Raw genomic sequence first — 20,553 nt, 5'->3', positions numbered from 1 at the left:
TCTAGCAGTTGGGGCAACACAACATTATTGGCTATACAATGCTTTTTGTATGCATAAATAGCATTTTATATATATGCGGGTCCTTTATGAATATGACAGTAACACTGCAAAGCATTACCTAAAAGCATTACCATCATTCTTTACCTAAGGATACTGAGATGCAATCAAGTACTTAACAAGCAGCCTGTGAGACAAACAGTTGCACAAAGAGGAACGCTTGAGAGCACTGAGAAAACTTCCAACACACATTTGATAAGAGTATCTTAACTCTTGAGCAATACTTCGCCTTCTTTTGAAGCATGTGGTCTTTAGCACCACAGCTTCCCACAAGTGCTGATGTGAATTGATGTTTTGATTAATTTTGATGTTCCTTTGTCATTTTGACAACTATGTAATGATCTAGTTTCTTGTGTCAAGCTCTAGTTGATATTTTTACATCTACACCTTGTATTTAATAGTTAAAATTCAAGAACTTTTTACTGCTGCATACACATTAACAGATTACTTCACTCAGGTTTCTTTTCAGAAAGCGCTTTAAACTGAGCTTAGACTAGCTAGCCCACTTTATTCAATAGTTTGCTTCCTGAAATAAGTAACCCAATACTTCTATTTATAAAGTATCTGCTTGCACACATAGTAAAAATTGTGTACCTGATGAGTCTTTTCTAGCATTTCTACTGATGTCTAACCCATAATCATACTTAAAAAATATCTTTCAGCACACTTGGTGCCTAATATAATTTAATATAGTTCATTATAGAACATTGTTGGAACTATAGAAAAAACAACACTAAAAAAGCTTACCAGTCCTGCTGCATACATGGGTACTATAACAGGCTGTTTCTTGTTGCCTGTAAAGAGCTGATAAAACAACAACAAAAAATTTACTAAGAGTTTCCCGTGTCAGTGACGATAATATTTTTTCAATGTTATGTAACTTGTATAAGCTTAGTATCAGAGAATAAATACTATGGTAAATATAACACAACGGTTAAAAGCTAATGCAACTTCTAATATTAAAAGGGGTTATAAAAAGTTGTCAGATGGTCTGTCATGAAAAGCAGTGTTCAGTGCAGCTATGCAATTAAGAGACAAGCATTCATACAAAGACTTTCACCTGATTCTACATTTAAAGCAGCTCCATTATATACAAAACAAGTTTTATGGACAGACTCACAATATTTCTTGTGTCGATTCCCAAGGAGCACAAAAGCTTTTTGTTGCTGTGGGAGCCACCCCACTGGTATCTCAGTCCATATGCCTCATGGATATCCTGCAGCTCTGTCCATACATCCATCAGTTCCCTATACAACCCATCATAAATCAAGTTATCAACAGGAATAACAGCTTCACAGCCTTGAATACTTATTCTAGTTTTTAATGCAAGTGATTTACTATACATTCCAATTAAACTTACACCCAAGCACAATACCCAGGGGAACTAAAACTGCACAGTGCTCTCAGAACAATTTTAGATGAGACTTCTGATTGGAGAATGATGTCCAGAGCAGACAGGACAAGGCCTACGGAGACTTCATCATCACACGAATAAATACAGCGATTTATATCAAATGTGACTAATACGACATATTCTGATTCACTCAGAGACATCACTTAAAAGATGATATGCTGCTAAGCTGATATGCTAAGTGAAATATTCCTGGCATATGTAGTCACTGAAAACAAGCATTCCACTAGATAACTGATTTTTACTCAATAGTTTTTCAAAACGCTTGAAACAAACAACTCATGTTGAATTATTGCTATATGTTTTAAGTTCCTAAAGACACATTTCTACTTCCATTTTAAGTGTGCTACATTGTGGTTTCTTACCCAGTGTTTGCTAAGGTCTCATCAGTTGTCATCCGCTTTTCACCTGCTTCCAACAAATGATTTAAGGAACTGATTTCTTCTTCAATTTCAAGGACAGGCATGGAAGGAAAACAGACTTCAAATATTCGTTCCAGACGACTTAGTAATGTTGTCTGTAGTAAAGAGAAAATATTTATATCAAGTTAACTGCTTTAAAAGACTCCAAAATTATACCAGTAAGATGGAAAACAATATATAGCTGATACGAAGTTTCACTTACCATCAAATATTTAACTGTCAGAGGATCACAAGACTTTATAAGCATCAAATACAGGCTGCTAGCTACTGAGAAACAGTAACGATCTCGCTCTCTGCAAAGCGAGTTCTTACAGAAAGTATGGAACATTTCTTTCCAGAGTTAAGGGTCTTTGGTATGATTTAGCAGAAGATAATTGCAACAAGTATTTTGCTACATTAACTTAAGATATGTTAGTCTCCAAACCTATACCTGCTAAGGGTTTTATCAAACATCTTTCCGGCAAGCTTAGTATTTGTCAATATAATTTCCACTCAACGATGATACAGTTCAATCCAAACTTGAGATATAACATTGCTTCAGAAGACAGATTCACTTCTTATAAGGTATATGCAGTTAGAGGTCTCACAAAACAGCCTGACATGGAACATTTGTTCATGGTGTGATAGCAACTCTGAAAACAGTAAGGAAAAGCTATTTGTAGTCCTAAAAACCTGTTACTATCAATGACTGAAATGTAGGAAAACTATAATCTCCAGCTTCATCTGGTATAGTTCATGTGATGGTCAGGTATAATGCAGAAGCCAAGACTTAGGCATTTAAACACTGCTTGTCAAAAAGTATTTGTAAGACTTGTTTTGTACCTCTCCAGACAAAGACCCGAAGAAACACCACCCCCCTCCAAGTTCCTTAATTTCTTGCCCCAAAACTTATTTGTCTGGTTTTATACATTACAGATTGCTTATTTAATTAGAAGAATTACTTTCCTCAATGCAATTTCCCTTTCCTCCATGATTCAGAAAGTTAATGCTAAATGCTGTGATCCTTCAGGGGTTAAAAGACAACCTTGGGAGTGTTTCTATCCTAGCCAAATAACTCGAAAGACAAGACCACCACTAACTTTTATTTTAGCTGCATAAGAAGTCAGCTAGATAGCAGCATGGTTTGTATAACCACAACTTTATCAATGTTACTTTCCTCTGACCTTCTTTCTGGTGCCTTGTGTTACAACCTCACATCAAGAGTATGTAAATACACTCAGAAGCTTTGTGGGAAGGCTACAGGAGAGCTACTGATCTGTACGCCACAGTTTTGAGAGACAGGCAGGATTTCCTCCTTGTCAAAGTAGTTGTAACCATGTTTTGATGTTGCCATTACTTCAGCATCCTTTGAGAGAAAGGTAACTTAAGCATCTCAGGAAGGCAGACAGGGTTCTTATGTTTCATAATGCATTGTCTCCTGCTTTTCTCTCCACCAGTGTCATCATCTCTGCTGTTGGGTAGGATAGTGCCTCAGCAATATAAACAGCATATATCTATACCAATGGCTTCCAGGCATTTTAATTCCACAGCCTGTACTGGGCCTTGGTAGATAAGATTTAATATTTAAAATAAAAGAAACCCCAAACAACCTCTCCTGCCCTCAGAAACCAAACAAAAAATCTCCACCCCCCATTTTTTTTTGTATGTATAATATGCTTACTTCTTTAGTTCTTCTATATTTCTACATAGACATAAAATTTCAATTTTATTATAGCTCTATGAACTGTCTGTCTCAGACATCAGATGTAGCACTGACATGGAATGCATTTTTCCCCCTCCAGCTCAATCCATTAACACAGGTAACTGTCAAATTCTTAACATTTCTTAAAAAGTACCAATTACAAGGTATGATCATACAAATGAAACTAAAGCCTTTCTTTAATGTACTTGGTTTTTTACCAGATACACCTCAATCTCTCTTCTTGCTAGAAGACGGAAACAAGCCTGGCACAAAACCTTCTACTGTTCTAATATGGAGTGCCTCAACTGCCACCTTTCCACTGCTCTGCTGCATTGCACACAGGGCAGTGTCCAGCAGCTCCAATACCCGCTTTTCTACTGGGGAAATGGAAAAGAAACTGTGTAGGCAAAAAATCCCAGAGGCATCGCACAGCGTGTGCTAGTATAGCTACGGCAGCAGAGCCCTCCTGTGGAGATGCAGCATATTCCAGCAGCGAGGCTGATTTACACACACAAACCTCAGACAGATTTTTTGGTTACAACTGAAATGATGTCAGTTTCAGAGAAGCAAGGCTGGCAGGTGGAAGTTACGTATTTTAATTAGCCCAAGCAATACAGCTGGGATAAACCTTTAGAGTTCACAATTAAAACTTATCAACAACATTTCTCACTAGAATTTTTATCCGAAAATTTGCCTGATCTCCATTAAGCAAACCACTGACCATGTACATCAGCAAATATATGAAACATAACAGAGGCAAACGCTATGTTATCGGAATATCTTAACTGTGTATTGGAATCAAGACGATGAGTCAGGAACTAAGAACCAAGTCTGTTCAGCCTATGCTATTAGCTGCTAACTGCAAAAAGTGGGAAAATGAACTTGCTCACAACATCAGCTCTTCAGTTTTGCTACCTGTGGAAGAAATTCCTGACAGGGACAGCCACCAGGCTCAGTTATTTACAAAACATAATGTCAAACTGCCATAGCTGTTATCTAGTAAAGGATCTGAATTACACAGCATACCTGACTCACACTTTTTTCCCCTCCTTTTTCTCTTCATTACCTTAGTGGTATATTTTGCCCATAATGAGTGATGTTCTACAGTATGTTTCCTTTTAACACCCAATCATTTTAGCCCTACAGTAAGGTACAGTACTTGTCACATCACTTGTAGGCTGTTTTGCATTTGTTGACCAGAACTAAGTCACCAATTTACATTTTTAGGAGGTAAAACTAAATAGTATTCCAGATTCTAACCTAATGTTTCAGCACAACAAAGCATACTCTACCTAAGTTTTAAACCTTAATTTTGCCTCCAATATATCACTTGCCCCTATCACATGAACAGGTGATGCATACTTCATTTCTGTAATACAGCAGGAATATATATCCCCAGTGAAAAGGGAGAGGCAGATGAAGGCACTGGATCACGAAAACAGCAAGGCATCACGTTTCTTGAAAAGGATCAACATTTCAGAACATGCTAGTGACTAAGAATACGCTCCTTTAGGTAATGAAAGAATTAACAGAAAGCTTCTAAGAACCAAGCAGCATCTCAGTCAGCTCCCAGTTTCAAATTTGAGCTGAAGAATTGTGCCAAAATTTCAGGAACAGTTTAATTATAGCTTCTTTACACTTCCTTTCATCTTTTCTACATTTCCAGAAATGCTTGGCCCTTATTTATATACGATGGAGAAGAACGGTTTCCATAGCAAACCAGAGTAATTAATTCTATGTGTGAAAATGGACACAGGGAAGAAGAGCATATAAACACACATTCCCCAGGCAGTGGCCTTAGTGGAAACAGCTGAACTTGTTCTAATTGGTAATGAAATCCTGTGGTCACAACTCTCAGGTATAAAGGGCATTACCAGGATTTTGAAATTAGTGTAAATGCCCATCTTCTACAAACCACAATCTGCTGCATGTATAAAACAGACTAAAAAAAGTATTATTTCTGTCATACACAGTAGTGTCATCTGTTTCAGGATGGAAAAAAGGCAGAAAAGAACTTCTCCCCACTTTTCATGTCACTGAAAGCATTTGATACCCAAGTGCTTTCCACTGCCATTTGAGAAGATTAACTCTTAAAGGCACTTACTGAAGACATGAATGAAGACTACAGCTGCCATTCTAAAAATTAACTGTGATTCTCCAAACAGTGACAAGCTCAAAGCCCCATAGTTTCTGTGACTACATAGAAGTTTTTGGTAAACACGTAAGTTATGTGGCAATCACCAGCTGAAACAATCAAAATATCACAGACCTAGCAGACTTCTAAGTGAGAATGACAACCACAGGATTAGAATTTATCTCCTTGGCAGTTAAAAAGGGGGCAAGATCCAGCCCACAGAGCTGAAAGGCCAAAGTACTTAGTTTGCAGAATTTGTTTTTCTCTTATTTTCCACTACAAGACCATAGAACCAATGAACTCCTTCAACACAGCAAATCTATGCAGGCCACCCAGCACACTAAAATCCTCCTCAGCTGACTCCAGGTCAACATTGACAGGTTGCTGCCTTTCTTCAGAGCTATGAAAAGAGAAGATAATAAAGACAACATACTTGGGCCACACTACAGAAACAGTTGACAGGAACTGCACTTTTCACCATATGACTGCTGTAATGATTCTCTTGGTGAAGTTCTGGGGAACTCCATGTACAGCGGCTGTTTGAGGGAAACCCCAGGAGTCTTCTTGGTTCTTTCCATGGTCGCAATTACACATGAGCTCTGGAGCAGACACAAGAGCTTCTCCTCATGCTGGAAGCTGAACAGTGGAGTGGCACTTACCCGTCCTTCTACCCCACTTTCCATTGGAGGGAACAGCCCCACTTATCTACACAATCCTGCATTTTCCCCACTCTTGGTAACAACTCAGAGCATCTCTGCTCTGGCATCATCCAGAGGTGCTTTAAGAAGGGGAACAGTTGAAAGCAGGGCACATCTTCAGCCCTTCTTTTTCATGCTGCCAGGAAAAGAAGCTACAGAGGAAGCAAACTCAAGCTCTGGGCTGGCTGCATCTATCAAACACAAAACTAGAAGATCTAATAATAAATAAAGCCAGTGTAACAGTTAAATGATTGAGTATATTTAGATATTCAAGTTTTATCTGATAGAAAAACATAAGAAAGGAGACAGAAATGAGCATATGAAGGATCCAAGATGCTAAATGTATAATTTAGGAAAGGAATAAAGTCCATATGGACATGATCAGCTCCTAGTTAGGATTCAGAAGCCGAGTGATGTCTCTCAAAAAACAGCAGAACAAAGCTCAGGGGCCAGAAGCCAAGAAAACAAAATGATTAACCAGAGAGATTTTATGTATTTATTTTAAATCAGGAACCCACTGCTCTGGAGAGTGCCTAACAGAGGTATTTATGACCATTTTAACAAAATAAAGCTGAGGTTAAATGAGAAACTCCTTTTGCTGGGGTTTCTAACAACCAATCCATATTTTCCAGGAGCACATTTGCCTTTGAAGAGCTAAGTCACCATATACAACTCTACCTTCACCATATGTGTGAGTGGGTTGGGGAGGGCTTTCTTTTTCTCCCCGATTTCCTTTTTTTGTTGTTTTTTTCTTGTTGGTTTTTTTTTTGGGGGGAAGGGGGGTTGGTTGTCTTGTGGTGGTTTGTGTGTTGTTTTTTGTGGTTTACAACACAGGGGAGCTGAAAAAAAAAGGATTTCAGTGGATGCAACTTGCCATGGGGACCATACCAATCAACTTCAGTGGGTCTCAGCATCTTTTGGACCCAATCATTAAACAAAGCTGAACAGTTAACTAAGTCATGGCTTGGGCTGGAAGGTTTGGGTTGGAAGGAATCTTAACAGCTCATCCAGTTACAACCCCCTGCCATAGGCAGGGACACCTTCCACTAGACGAGGTTGCTCCAAGCCCTGTCTAACCTGGCCTTGAACACTGCCAGGAATGGGGCAGCCACAGCTTCTCTGGGCACCCTGTGCCAGGGCCTCACCTCATAGGGAAAATTCTTTTCCTAATATCTAATCTAAATCTACCTTCCTTCAGTCTAAAGCCATTTCCCCTTGTCCTGTCACTACATGACCTTGTAAAAAGTCCCTCTCCAGACTTCTTGTAGGCCCCTTTAGGTAATGGAAGGCACATTTTTTTGGGGGGGTGGGAGGGGTGGGTTATAAGTGCACATGAGCAAACAAATAAACAAATCACTAAGCTCCTAGCTAAAGGGGGGCAGTTTTTAATTTGGAAAGGCTCATGGACTGTTTAAACTAAGAAGCAGCTTCCCCTCCACATAGCAACAACTTACTTCTTTAGCTCTTGTGCAGACTCTGCTTAGCAAAGAAAGCACCTTCTCAAAAGCAATGAGAGAAGAGCTGCAGGCAGAAAAAAACCTGAGTAAAAAAAGAGAAGCTAAGCTTACAAGGAAGACTAGCTAATCTTCTCATGATTCAAATGTGATGGTCTTCCTGCACCTCCTTGGAAAAGCAGGTAAATTTAAGACGGTGCTATAAATTTCTCACAGGTAAAAAAATTGAATTATTTCATTTTTGTTACTGCAGGCAATTTATAATGGAAACACTGGTCCTAAACTGAGATTTACAAGCCAGGAAGAGGATACCACAAGAGCTAAAACCCCTCATCAACACAAAATGAGGACTAAGGTTTTTTTACAATAATCTAAAGAATTAAAGAAGATAATGATAGTCCTAAATATCCCCAAAACTTTTTTAAACAGTAACTATAAAGATCTTGAGCTCAGCAAAGCAAATCTGAAAATGTACTGGTTTGAGAAAGAAGAGTAAGACTTCTCTGGTCTTTTTACTGCTTAATACAAGAGAGTTATAAACCACAGTGAAGCTCAATGTAGAAATGTGAAGCTGTCTCCCTTGCTCTTGCTGGAAGGCTTGCACATTCATTCTCCTTCAGGTGAAGAAGGTATCAAATCTTGCATCTTCCATAAGGGCAAAGTGCAGTTTAACAGTTGTTTATCTTGACTACATAAAACTTCCCATTTCAGTTGCTCATGTCATTATTATCTGCTCATGTTGCACTAACTTTTCAGTCAGGCTCTGAGAGGAAGTATAGAAACAGAAACACTAAACCAACCCTCTCCCAAACTATTTTCTTTTTGTGAGATCCCCATAGCCAGCCTGTTCTGAAATACAACAATTATGGACTACTTTTAATGGTCTGGTTTTTACTGTTATTCAGCTGCACATACTTAAGAATCATGCTATGGACCCACACCCAAACCTTTCCAGACAGATATATTTACACTGCAAGTTTTTACCCAACTGTCTCAACTTAATTTAGCCAACACTATCTTAATTTACCTCAGTGATCCGAGAGGCTGAAGTCTTTATGGTCATAATTACTTTTTTCCAAGAGGATGACTTCATTGATTATCCAAGACAAAGTACTCTCTAAGTGACAGTGATCCAGGGTTTTCTTTGTCTTGATGCATACTTGTGGCTTAGTAACTGTGCATCACCCACACTGTCTGATTAATCTGAAGCACTAGAGCCTGTGAACACAGGCTCTCTAATATGCATAGGATCTTAAAACCCACTTGGAGGACTGTTTGGGTTTCTCTTCCTCCCTTTCCAGTATTTGTTAACTCTCAGCTAAATCAGGTATGAGTTTTGGCCTTCCAACCAAGCCACAATTTATCTCCTCTAGAGATGTCTATATGCCTTGAACACAGCTAGCACACCCACATGACCACTATAGGCAATAACCGCTCTTGTGCTTTGCTGCCTAAGTCCTATATATATTCTTAATGCACAATACTGCAGAGTAACCCCCACAGCTGACTAACATTGAACACTATCTCATGGAAAAACCTGTGCTACAAGCCTTACATTCCTTACAAACAGAACTTAGTAGTATGCTATGTGATAATATAAAGAGGATTAATGCATATGGTACAGCACATGTACGTGTTATGTCAGCCAGTTCACCCACTGCTACATCCTACATCAGTTTTAATAAACACAAAGGCACATCTATAGCTAACACAAACCTGCAGCTGTACTGAAACCAACTATTACACATTTTCCAGCTGAAGGCAGGCATTAAATGATTAAGGTATATGGTAGTAGTACTATGGGTTCAAATAATAGACTGCGTATTCGTGTCCGTCAGCCTTTGAAACTGGAACCTCTTCGAAGGGGTTGCAAATTCTTTCAGTAGTTTCAACTGAATACCATATACCATGCCCTTTTCTTCTCCCCTCCATGCAGCACTACTAAATAGAAGAGGTCAGCATGTTACTAATCCTACATTGCAGGTTGTATGCAGGATTTGGAGAGTCTAAGACCGAAGGCAAAATAGAAAAGACATAATGATCGTTTTGCCAGTATGTGCCACTATATAAGGTCATTTTGTGACCTTTTCCCTTTACTTTCTTCTTTTATATTCTATATTTTGTAAGAAAAACTGGATTAATTGGTTGAATTCAAGCAAAGTCTAACTTCTACTTAAACATTATATCAAATCCACAACTTTCTAATCAGTTTGCCAGGCATGTACCTTACAATCAAGGCCACGTTCAGAAAGCACAAAATTTTGCTGCCACCTCCTCAGCCAGAAGACACAAACTAAGGGACCAGAAAGGAAAATACACAGAGACCACTGGCAAGGGACCTTGAGCTACTGGTAAGTAACTTTCCCTTCATGGTGCATTCTGGATGGGCAAAAATTAAACAGTAATGCTGTTGGCTAAGTATGCAAAAGCAGAAAACTGAAAAATAAAGAATTACATTAGGATCACTCTGTTCATACACCATACAAAATTATTTCACTACCACAATACAGTGACTCTTTTAGCCTCAACATCACAGACCAAGTACATATAGTACCTTGTAAATGATCCCAGTGCACCTTTAGCCTAAGCTGAGGTCTCAATTTTCACATCTATCTCAAGTGTCTAACACATGCAGTATTTCCCTCTTGCACCGCCTGCTCCCTTTAAGTTGCTACAGCATGTGGTTTTTAGATTTGGCAGCACTACATTGATGCAAGTGATATACTGCTCCCTATCCTTCTCTGGTTAGGGTAAAAATACCTCTGTTCACTTACCAACTTCCACCTTTATTTTGCATGCAAGGGTTTCTGCTTGTGCATCACACAGCTCCAGAATAATCCATGGGAAACAGAAGATCAGCAAATTCTTTAAAAAGCTGTATTTTGTGGTTTGACCTCAGGGACATTCTCTTAAAGTAAGAAAGCCAATCAAAATCTCAGTTTAGTTTTACTAAGGTTCTGCACTCAAAAGTACTGGGACTATCTGCTGGCTTATGTTGACTCAACTAATCTCAATGCTTCTAATTGTGTGGCTCAACAGAAGAAAACCAGGATTACTACTTAAGATTAAAACAAAACATTTTTTAAAGTATAAAAAAGGTTCAATAGATCCTTCCAAAACTTAAAGCACTTACAGAATAAAAACTATGCTTTGAAAATGTGTAACTATTGTTTTAAGAGTTGACAGGAAAAAAAAAGTAGCAACTAACTGTCATTGCAAGGCTAAGGAAACTATCGCAACAGAGAAAACGCATCCAGCTCAACTTCCTCTACAGCTCATTTGTGTAAAACATTCTCTGACTTGCATTTCCTTACTGGCAGGGGAAGCAGAACCTCACCTTGTAGCCAAACAATGACAACTGGCTGAAGTATAAAGGAAAGGAATGAAAAAATATTTAGGTCTTAAAACATGCTTCACAATCTAACCAAAGTACTGTGAGACTTCATGGCAGATCATGGAAGAGCTTCCACTGTAACTTGGTTTTTATCTATTGTTAAGGAAGACTCGGGGAGGTGGAAAAAGAAATAAATTACAGAACCTCCGAAGGTTCTGCTTTTATAAACATTTCTGTTGAAAAGTGTTTTCTATTGAAACTCCATCATAAAATTATGGACAGTTATAAGCATATGAAATCTTCAGACTATCCCTTAATAGCATGAGTAACTAGAAAAATGGATGATTGACTGAAATCACAGAATCACCCCATCCTATTTCTTTGTCACACTCTGGACAGCCTTTCAAGTGGCAACAGGGAAAATTTAGATGAATTGCACTAACGACCTTTGTACTCTCTTAATTTTATGGGTTAATGACCAACAGAATAGGTAACAACAGATTTGTGCTTTCAACTTGAGAAATGGACTCACACACTCAGGTGAGGACCTGAGTAAGGTTTTGTATAGGCACAGAAATCCACCTGCAGGTTCACTCGTGAGCCTTTCTTGGGCTTATGAAGCCACTCTGAAATTTGGTGTGTCACTCACTGCACAAACCTGCAAGCAGGAACTGTCAGGAGCTGAGGCTCACACCTTTTAATGTGTCAAGAAATCAGCACTAGGTCCTCAAACACTGCATTCCATTTGCTGATGCATGCAAAGCTCCAGCTGGCACAACCTTCTTCTGAAAAGCCATTTCACTTGTCACTGGTAGAAAACAGGAAGAGGCAGGAATGTCACCAAGCCTACACGAGGTCCTGGAAAAAAGGACCTGACTCATTTCCTTTTATTGCCAGAGAAGATCCAAACCTTTCAGACATATATTACCACTAACAGCCTTTATTGCTGCTGTTGCTGCAGGCTTCAGAAAGACAGAGCATACTCTAAACTACTCACATGGGATGACGTGATTGAAAGGAAATATTGAAGAGAATTTAAAACTCAAACTGTTGTTCTGAGTTTTGTAAAACTAATATTTTTTACTTTGTAAAAAAATGATCTATGTATGAACAGGCACAGACCTCAAAGAAAACTAGTGAAAAGAATTAATACATACTTAGCAACTACGTTCCAAAACCTGGCAAAGGGGTGAAGGGGAGAAACCTACCTACTTCACCCTCCCTGAAACTCCTAACTAGAAATACCAGCAGCTTTAACAAGTTACCGATTCCTATATTTGTGATGTTGCTATAACGTAGAGCTGCCCACAACTAATGTACAACAGAGATTTATTTTTAAATATCTTTTAAATTATTAACTTTCCAGGAGTTGGAATACCAGGGACAGAACTGCATAGGTCATGTTTTATTCTGCTCTCTACTCTAAGCAAATAAGTGCAGCTATTTACAAATCATCATTTTTAATCAGATTTTTAAAACATGATAAGAAAATGGTGATGAAAAATCTTGGGAATCAGTAATTTCATCTTCCAGTCACACCACTGTTTTATGAAGAGGCAACACCAGTGTCCCTTCAAAAGGCAATAAACTATAAAAGCAAACAAAGAACTATCCCAGGCTCTGAAATGTTTATGATGGCTTATTCCTTTGATCAGTTTATGTAAAGGACCACATGTAATCACCAAGACAAATGCATACAAAGTTCCAGCATTCCCCACTCATTTTTCTGCAGGAAATAACAGTGCATAAGATAGAGGATTCAAACACAGCACACTATTTCATATCAGTCCATTTCACCCACCAAATTAAATCTCTCCCACAAGACAAACAAGGACTACTCAAACACTTGTTGCATGCAGAAGCAGGAACCACAAAGAAAGGTATGCACAAGAGAACAAGATTGAATGAAATCAGGAACACCCTTACCTGAACTGAAGGTGCTGGCTCTTGAAATTGCTTACTGGTAGTTCCTTGGGAAGACGCTAAAGCAAAACTGTCAGTCTTGTGTAATACTGGACCATCAATCCGGGCAGATGCATCTGTCCTATGTGACTGCCATGTCTCTTTTCTGTGATGAGATTCACCAGCTTGCTCATCTCCAAAGGCAGCCCAAGAACAGCTGTCTTTTTGTTCATCTTCAAAAGCATTCCAGTCTGTAGCCTGGTTACAACCTGCTGAACTAAAGTCCGCAAAGTCGTCACAGTCCTGAAAAGCAACACTCTCATCTTGAGGTTTTGGCACTGAATCAAAGTCTCCAAATTCACTATCATCACCATTTTCTACCTCAGTAGTATGCTGGAAGCCTAAGCCAGAAGTTTTACTGGTAGTATCACATTCTAAAGTGTCAGCAGTCTGATTTAGTTCAGCATGATCCAACCTTGCTGGCTGCTGAGAAACAGTACTTGTGTCCCTGAATTCACCAAATTCATCATTAGTTTCACTAATACGTGCGGGCTGTTTGGAAGGTCCTTCTAGATCTAGAGCATTTACTGATTCTTGGGCATTACTGAAGGCGGGAGATGCACTGCTGACTGAGCCAAAATCACCAAAATCATCATCATCATGTGTGTCATTGCAAGCTACTACTTCAGTACTACTTCCACCATTCTTAAGATCTTCAGAATCACCCAATTTTTCTCCTGCAAGATCATAGCTTAGCCTTTGGATCTTATCAACCTTAATGCACTCTGTTCCTGAAGAGTCATCAGGCCTAGTGAGATCTTTGCCATTCTCTGTGCCGTGTTGTCTTCTCCTTCCACTGTGCTCTCCATTTTCAGTAGTGCATATTGAACTTCCAGTTACTAGAGATTTACTAGAAACTGCAAATTCATTATCTTCCAGTGCTGAGGGACCCTGTTCACAACTAATTTCTGAAATGAAAACTTCTTCAATATGAGTTACTCTGTTTATTCTGTTGTTCTCCTGAATGCTCAGAGAGTCTCTTTCATGAAGAACGCTGCATATTGTAGTTCCTGTTCCCTCTAAATGAATTGGCTTTTTGCTTGAGAATGAAGCAAAATCTGCAAAGTCTTCACCTGAGCTAGGCATTGAGTTCAAATTTTGCTCAGTACTATGGGTGCTAACAGTTTTCAGTCCCTTTGAGTCACCAATACTGTCTAGATCTTCTGCTCCCTGAGGATTTGCAGGGTCTGATGCTGCAAATCCGTTTGTTAGAATCTCTAGACATGGAATTTTCTCACCATTACAAGCATCTATTTCCTCATCCTGACTCTCAACTGCTATACCAGAAGAAAAGCCCTCTGATTTCCTAGTGTTGTCTCTCTGTTCCCCTCTTTTACTTACATCTTCTAAAGCAGTACCTGAAGTTCTAAACTTGGATTTTTCTTTGCTGGTATTAGTAGCTGGCATATCAGAAAGTTCCTTAGTAAGAGCAGGAAGCTCTGTAACACAGTCTTTAACATTTTTAACAGATGTGAAAGTTGCAATGCTAGCTACATTGTCAGAATAATCATGGAGTGGGATGAAATGATTTGTGGGTATAAACTCTTCCTTTGGATGACCGTAGTCTGGTGTATCAAAATCAGGAAAAGCTACTCCAGCAGTGCTTACACCAGAAAATCCTCCAAATTCATCTTCATCATCATCATCAGCTCCATTGTCTAGTGGTGGAGGGGATGAGGAGTACATTCGAATAATATCTGGTTCCATTGTTTAGTTCCACTTCAAGCTAATATATTTCTATAATAGTGAGAAAAAGAAGTATATTAGAATTTGGATAGCTTTTGTCATTTATATTTTCTAATTCTACTGTTTCATGTTTTGTTTTACAAGTGTGCATATGTCAATGTCCATATTAGATATGAGAAAGGAACATTCCCCAAACCCATTTTCTAACCAATTCTTTTGTTTTAGAAGTCACAGAGAACCTACTGGGGACAGTTCACATCTCTTGCAAACTACTACATGATCATATCCTCAGCAGACAGTGCCAAAATGCCAGAACACAAACCACATTTGCCTTGAGCCACTGCGCACCACAGACAATTAAACTCAGTTTTAACCCACCAGTTCTCTACCTCCCATCACAAGCAATTCATAAAATACTCTATGACCCTGGTCCATCTTTTGCCATGCTCATTTGCATGCTCAGCTTACTGTGCGATAGAAACTATGCCACTCGACAGACTGTCACAACATTCATGTACACAAGGCACCTTCAGTAGCACCAAAGACTTTGACAGATATTTCCATGAGCTTTGAGACTCTGAATGAGTGGAGAGAGTAACTGCTGCTATAATCATTAGCTATGATATGCTGCTCTACTGTTTTAAGTTTCTTTCTACCAATTCATGGTGTCCCTGTTCTTTGGATTTAATAACTGCAAGCCAATGTGCTGTCTCCACAGCTGCTGCCGCCACCAGCCTGCTTTTGTCTTATAAACCGTCAGTTGGGAACAAGCACCAGCAAAGCCTAGAGCAAAACAAACTTCATCAAAGCTTCTTCTCAAAAGCAGAAAGGAGCAAGATTATCCATAAAATATTTAAACACAAATCACTAAATCACAGGAAGGAAAAAAAAGGACTTATTCCCATGGCCTAGATAGAAACAGATTAAGGACTCCATCTTAACACTGCAAACCATTACAGTAACAAGCAAGGTATGGATGGAAAGCCTTCCTTCCTAAGGAGTGATCTTGATATTTTTTTCGATATTGTGTGTAATTAATGAAACAATAACTAGACTGTTATAGATTCACAACTGTACATATCACTTCACTAGTTCATACCATAAGAGGCCCTTAAAGGGAGAGCTATGACCAAGCTCTTTCCATTTCAAATGACACTTGTCATGAATGTAAAGTGTAACACACCAAGCATTATCTACAGAGAGAGTGGAAACAAGCTATACATATCAGTAAATATTTGAATTACTAACCACCAGAATAAGTACAGACTTCACAATACTAGCTCTGAAACACAGATAAACACGAACCTTAACTTCAGCATCTTTATCAAACACCTTTGTACACCCACCTTAAAGACAGCACATAAAGGGTGTAACAACAACAAATGAAGCTCTGCACAACATATCAGTGCTTGAGCCAAACAACTCTTGGTATTTGCTAGGGAAGGTATTTTACAGTTATAAAAGAACATCATGCTTATCAGATGAAACCATGAAGTAATTTGTAACAACCCATGCAGACTGAAGAAGGCTGAAAAGGAATTTTGTTTAGAATAAAGAATAAGTTGTCAACAAGCTCCCACATAGGCTTACTCAGCAGCAGCTGCTTAATAAAGTATTTGAGAGAAGAGCTTCCCTCTCATCTCAGAGGTCTCATTTCTCCAGTGCACTCTCCCTTTTACATTAAGGTCTAGCAATTGCTGTTTAATGTACACACTCATGTAAAGATCGTTTCAGAGATGTCTGTAGAGCACGACTTTGTGTTCACATACAGATTACTCCAACCTGTTTAGCTTCCAAGCCTCTGGGCTTTAAATCCAGCAAATACAGTAATAGCATTTCTTCTTTGTAAGTATCAGAGCAACTATTCCTTTTTTATATCCAAATTTCCAAGATCTACTGTGGTCAGCCATCAACGCTAAGATTAAACACCCAGTATATCCAAACTACAACTGCTTTCTGAATGTTTTACTGCAGACAAAGATCCATATGCTATACATAAAGATAAGCCCTCGTAGGTGGAAGTGCTGGTTTCATTCTTTTGTACAAGACAGACTGGTTAGGTAGATATTGTTATATATGAGCTGTGTTCATCTCAAGGCGACACATCTTGGTGATAGCACTATTTAAAGCTACAGGGGAGCTGGTTAAACAGTAAATGGTATTATGGCTGGAATTCATGACTCCTAGCATCATGAATCAGTAGCTCTTTAGTAACACACTGACATTTAGGAGAAAGGACAGAGAAAACTGCACCAATTGGGATGGGACTCACCCTCCCCCTCCAATTCCTGGAAAAATGAAAGGATTTATTGGGTTCTTTTTAATAAAAAGGAGTGGTCTTATTTGGTTATATAAAAAAATAATCATCCCTTGTAACTAAATTTGTTTTCACAAGTCTCTACCTGAATCTCAGTAGCATAAATACATTGTTAAGCCTCCTGAAATTTAACAAGAGTTGTTACACCTACTTGGAAAATTTAGTCAACACAATATTTATCACGTTATCCCATGTGACAAAAGCTGAAGAGACCATAAAAGCAAGAAACAAGTTCTTGAATCAAACAAAACAAACCCCTCAGCACTATTTCAAGTATATTATATATATTTTCTATCTATCTATATATATAAGATATAGATATCAAGATTGGATATAAGCTGTTATCATCCCAGAAGAAACAGGAGGCTGAACAGAAACAATGAAATGGCTGGAAAAAAAGAAGGTGAAGATGGGAATCCTACTAAAAAAACACCGATTGGCTTCTGGGGAGGGTAGGATAAGCAGCTCCTTGCACTGCTTATCCCACCAAGTACTATGTACATAGACAGAGTACTATGATTGAAGCCACTGCAACCTCAACAATTTAATCATATGATTAAATGTTTTATTATTTATTAAGCACAGAGGTACAATCCCCCTTTAAAACACGTCTAAAGCCATTTAAAAAGAAAATATTTTATTATGTTGATTTACAGCATGTTGGTTTACATTGGAAAGAAAAAGCCATATAACTAAACCCAGAGAAGCAGAAAGTCAAATACTAAATACTTCAATTACTCTCTAACACGTAGCCTATAAAACATTACATGCTTGAGAAAGTTAAATGCTTATGTGCTGACACAAGTTAGAGCTAGAAAGCTAACACATACGATTTTGAAACCGAGATTTCTGAAGTCCACAAGACCCATTTCTGAAGCTTTCAGTGCAATACGAGTAATAAAGATCCAAGTTTAACACCAAAGTGAATACATATGATGTAAATGCATACATAAAATACAGATACATATCACAAATGTCTTCTTTTGAAACAGAATAATTAAGTCATACAAGTAATTATAGTCAAGTAAAAAGGAGACTAAATCTAGGTAGACCAGCCTTCTCTTTCCCAGAAACCTTATCTGTATCGATGAGAAGTCATGAGAAAGGGAGGGAAAAGCAAGGACAGAAGCAACCTCAAATTTGCTTCCAACTGGCAAGCATATAAACCTACAGCCCTGCACACAGACAGTGACAAAGTAGTTTTGCTGGTTCAGTAATAACACAAATCCACATCGTACTCCCACAGCCTAAAGTTTTCTAAAGTCTTGGAAAGTTCTTTGATCAGCTGCAACTATTTGCTTGGCTAAGAAGCACTGCCAGCTCAGCGGCCTGTCTAGATTACCACAGCTTTATGGGTAGGAATTAGATGCAGGAGGATGCTGATGAGCCTCCTAACTCACTCACTATACAGAATCACAGAATCACAGTTGGAAAGGACCTCTAGTACAACCCCCTGCCAAGGCTGGGCCACCCAGAGCAGGTTACACAGGAATGTGTAAAGGAGGGTTCTGAATGTCTCCAAAGAGGGAAGCCTGCACAACCTCCCTGGGCAGCCTGTTCCAGTGCTTTGCCACTCTCAATGGAAAGAAGTTCTTCCTCATGTTGAGGTGGAGCTCCTTGCATTTTAGTTTATGGCCATTGCTCCTTGTCCTGTCGCTGGGTACTACTGAAAAGAATCTGGCATTATCCTCTTGGCACTCACCTTTGAGATATTTATATGCATTAAATGAGATGCCCTCTCAGTCTTCTCCAGACTAAGCAGGCCCAACTCCTGCAATCTCTCCTCATAAGACAGATGCTACAGACCACAGATCATCCTTGTGGCCTCTGCTGAACCCTCTCCAATAGCTCCTTGTCTGTCTTGTACTGAGGAGCCTGGAACTGGAGACAGTACTCCTGATGTGGCCAATATTACCTAAACTAGTATGCAAACACTATGAATCCGAAGCCTCAAAGAAAGCTTCTGAAGCTTCCTATTAAAAAGAAAATTTGTCTGTATGTTTCACCAAAAGCACGTGTTTTAAGTCTAGTCTTTTCAGATTTATAGGCTTGTGTAACTTGGTTTTCACTTGAGTCATCTGAAATACCACATTCAGTTCTGCATTAGTAACCGCTCCACGACTTGACATCAGAAGATCTCATGCAAGAAATGCAGGTTAAGAATTACTTCCTATCAACACTGGACATAAGTCCATGTATTATCCATCCTAGTAACTTTACCCATTTTTTTTTAACCATTTACTGCATTATCTTAGCATTAGCTAAAACCAAATCATAATAGAGCTGAGAAAATCCTTAGAGGCAAGGATGTTCTAAAAAAACAACCCCAAGATGCAGCATTCAGAAAGCAAACTGAATAACATGAAAGCAGCAAGCATCACAGTCAAAGGGAATTTACCCACAAGACTCCTTTTCTTTGCACTTAACATAAAAAAGGGAGGCAAGGAACAAGAACAGCAGGGACAAACAGAGGTCAAAGATAATGTGAAGAGATTGTATGGTGGCTGAAGCAGACTGCCAAAGCCCAATCAAATATGTAGGAAGATCTTTGACCACCTAAAAATTTTCTCTCCTGCAACTTCAGACATAAAAAAGAAGAAACTTCCTTCAATTTTTCATTTCAAAGCACTTTTAAAACATCACAGGGACCATTTACACAGCAGTAGTCCAGTAGCACAATGCTCTGCTCCAGAAACGTTTCAATAACACTTGCCAAAACAGGATCTACAAGGAACATTAATTGTGCATTTAAAAATCTGATCATAGGTTTGATGGTCTACTACACATTTAATCAGTTTAACCTACAAGAACCAACTACATTATCAACTGTATATTAACTTGTGTATACTTTTTTTAAATGGCATCTATTGCCAATGATGTTACAGCTGTATTTCAAAAGTTGAAGTAAAAGAGCTCCAAAACATATGAATCTGTATTGTATACAAGTGTAAGATTGTTACGTTAACACTTTAACTGCTGGTTACTCAAAAGAATACCATACTCAAAGTGTAACAGAAGGAAAAAAGTCATTTGAGAATTCACCCTCCCCTTGACTAACTAATTAGTGATAATTCTTTTTTTTTAAACAGGGCATAATCCCAATTCTACTTGCAGTCTAAGAGCAACATGGGATTTTTTTTTTGCCTTAATATAGTTTTTATAGTAATTTCATTACGATCCCCTTTCTTGACTTCCAAAAATGTTCTGCCTGCAATCCACAAACTACTGAACCTAATTCATTATCATCTACTGGAACATTAAGATTATGAAAACCCACAAGTCTGACAGAACAACTTTGTCGATTAATTCTTTTACTTAATCCGTGCTTCATCTGGCATCTCAAATGGGGTCTTATACCCTACTCAGACATACTCTTGCTCCAAGCACTAGGCTACAT

General features: G+C 38.6%; 1 protein-coding gene across 1 annotated transcript in view; it reads right to left on the bottom strand.

Annotated features, from left to right (window-relative positions):
* Positions 1-20,553, bottom strand: part of AFTPH (aftiphilin) — a 57,032-nt gene that overhangs the window by 33,832 nt on the left and 2,647 nt on the right. Inside the window, 4 exon segments of the mRNA XM_080615044.1 lie at positions 805-861; positions 1,178-1,304; positions 1,834-1,985; positions 13,118-14,890. Coding sequence (XP_080471170.1) covers positions 805-861; positions 1,178-1,304; positions 1,834-1,985; positions 13,118-14,860 — 2,079 coding nt within the window. The 5' untranslated portion in view covers positions 14,861-14,890.

This window comes from Psittacula echo (genome assembly GCF_963264785.1).
Source record: "Psittacula echo genome assembly, chromosome: 4".
NCBI classification, from domain to species: domain Eukaryota; kingdom Metazoa; phylum Chordata; class Aves; order Psittaciformes; family Psittacidae; genus Psittacula; species Psittacula echo.
The sequence above is the reverse complement of the archived record's forward strand: the minus strand, read 5'-3'. Positions and strand labels throughout refer to the sequence as shown.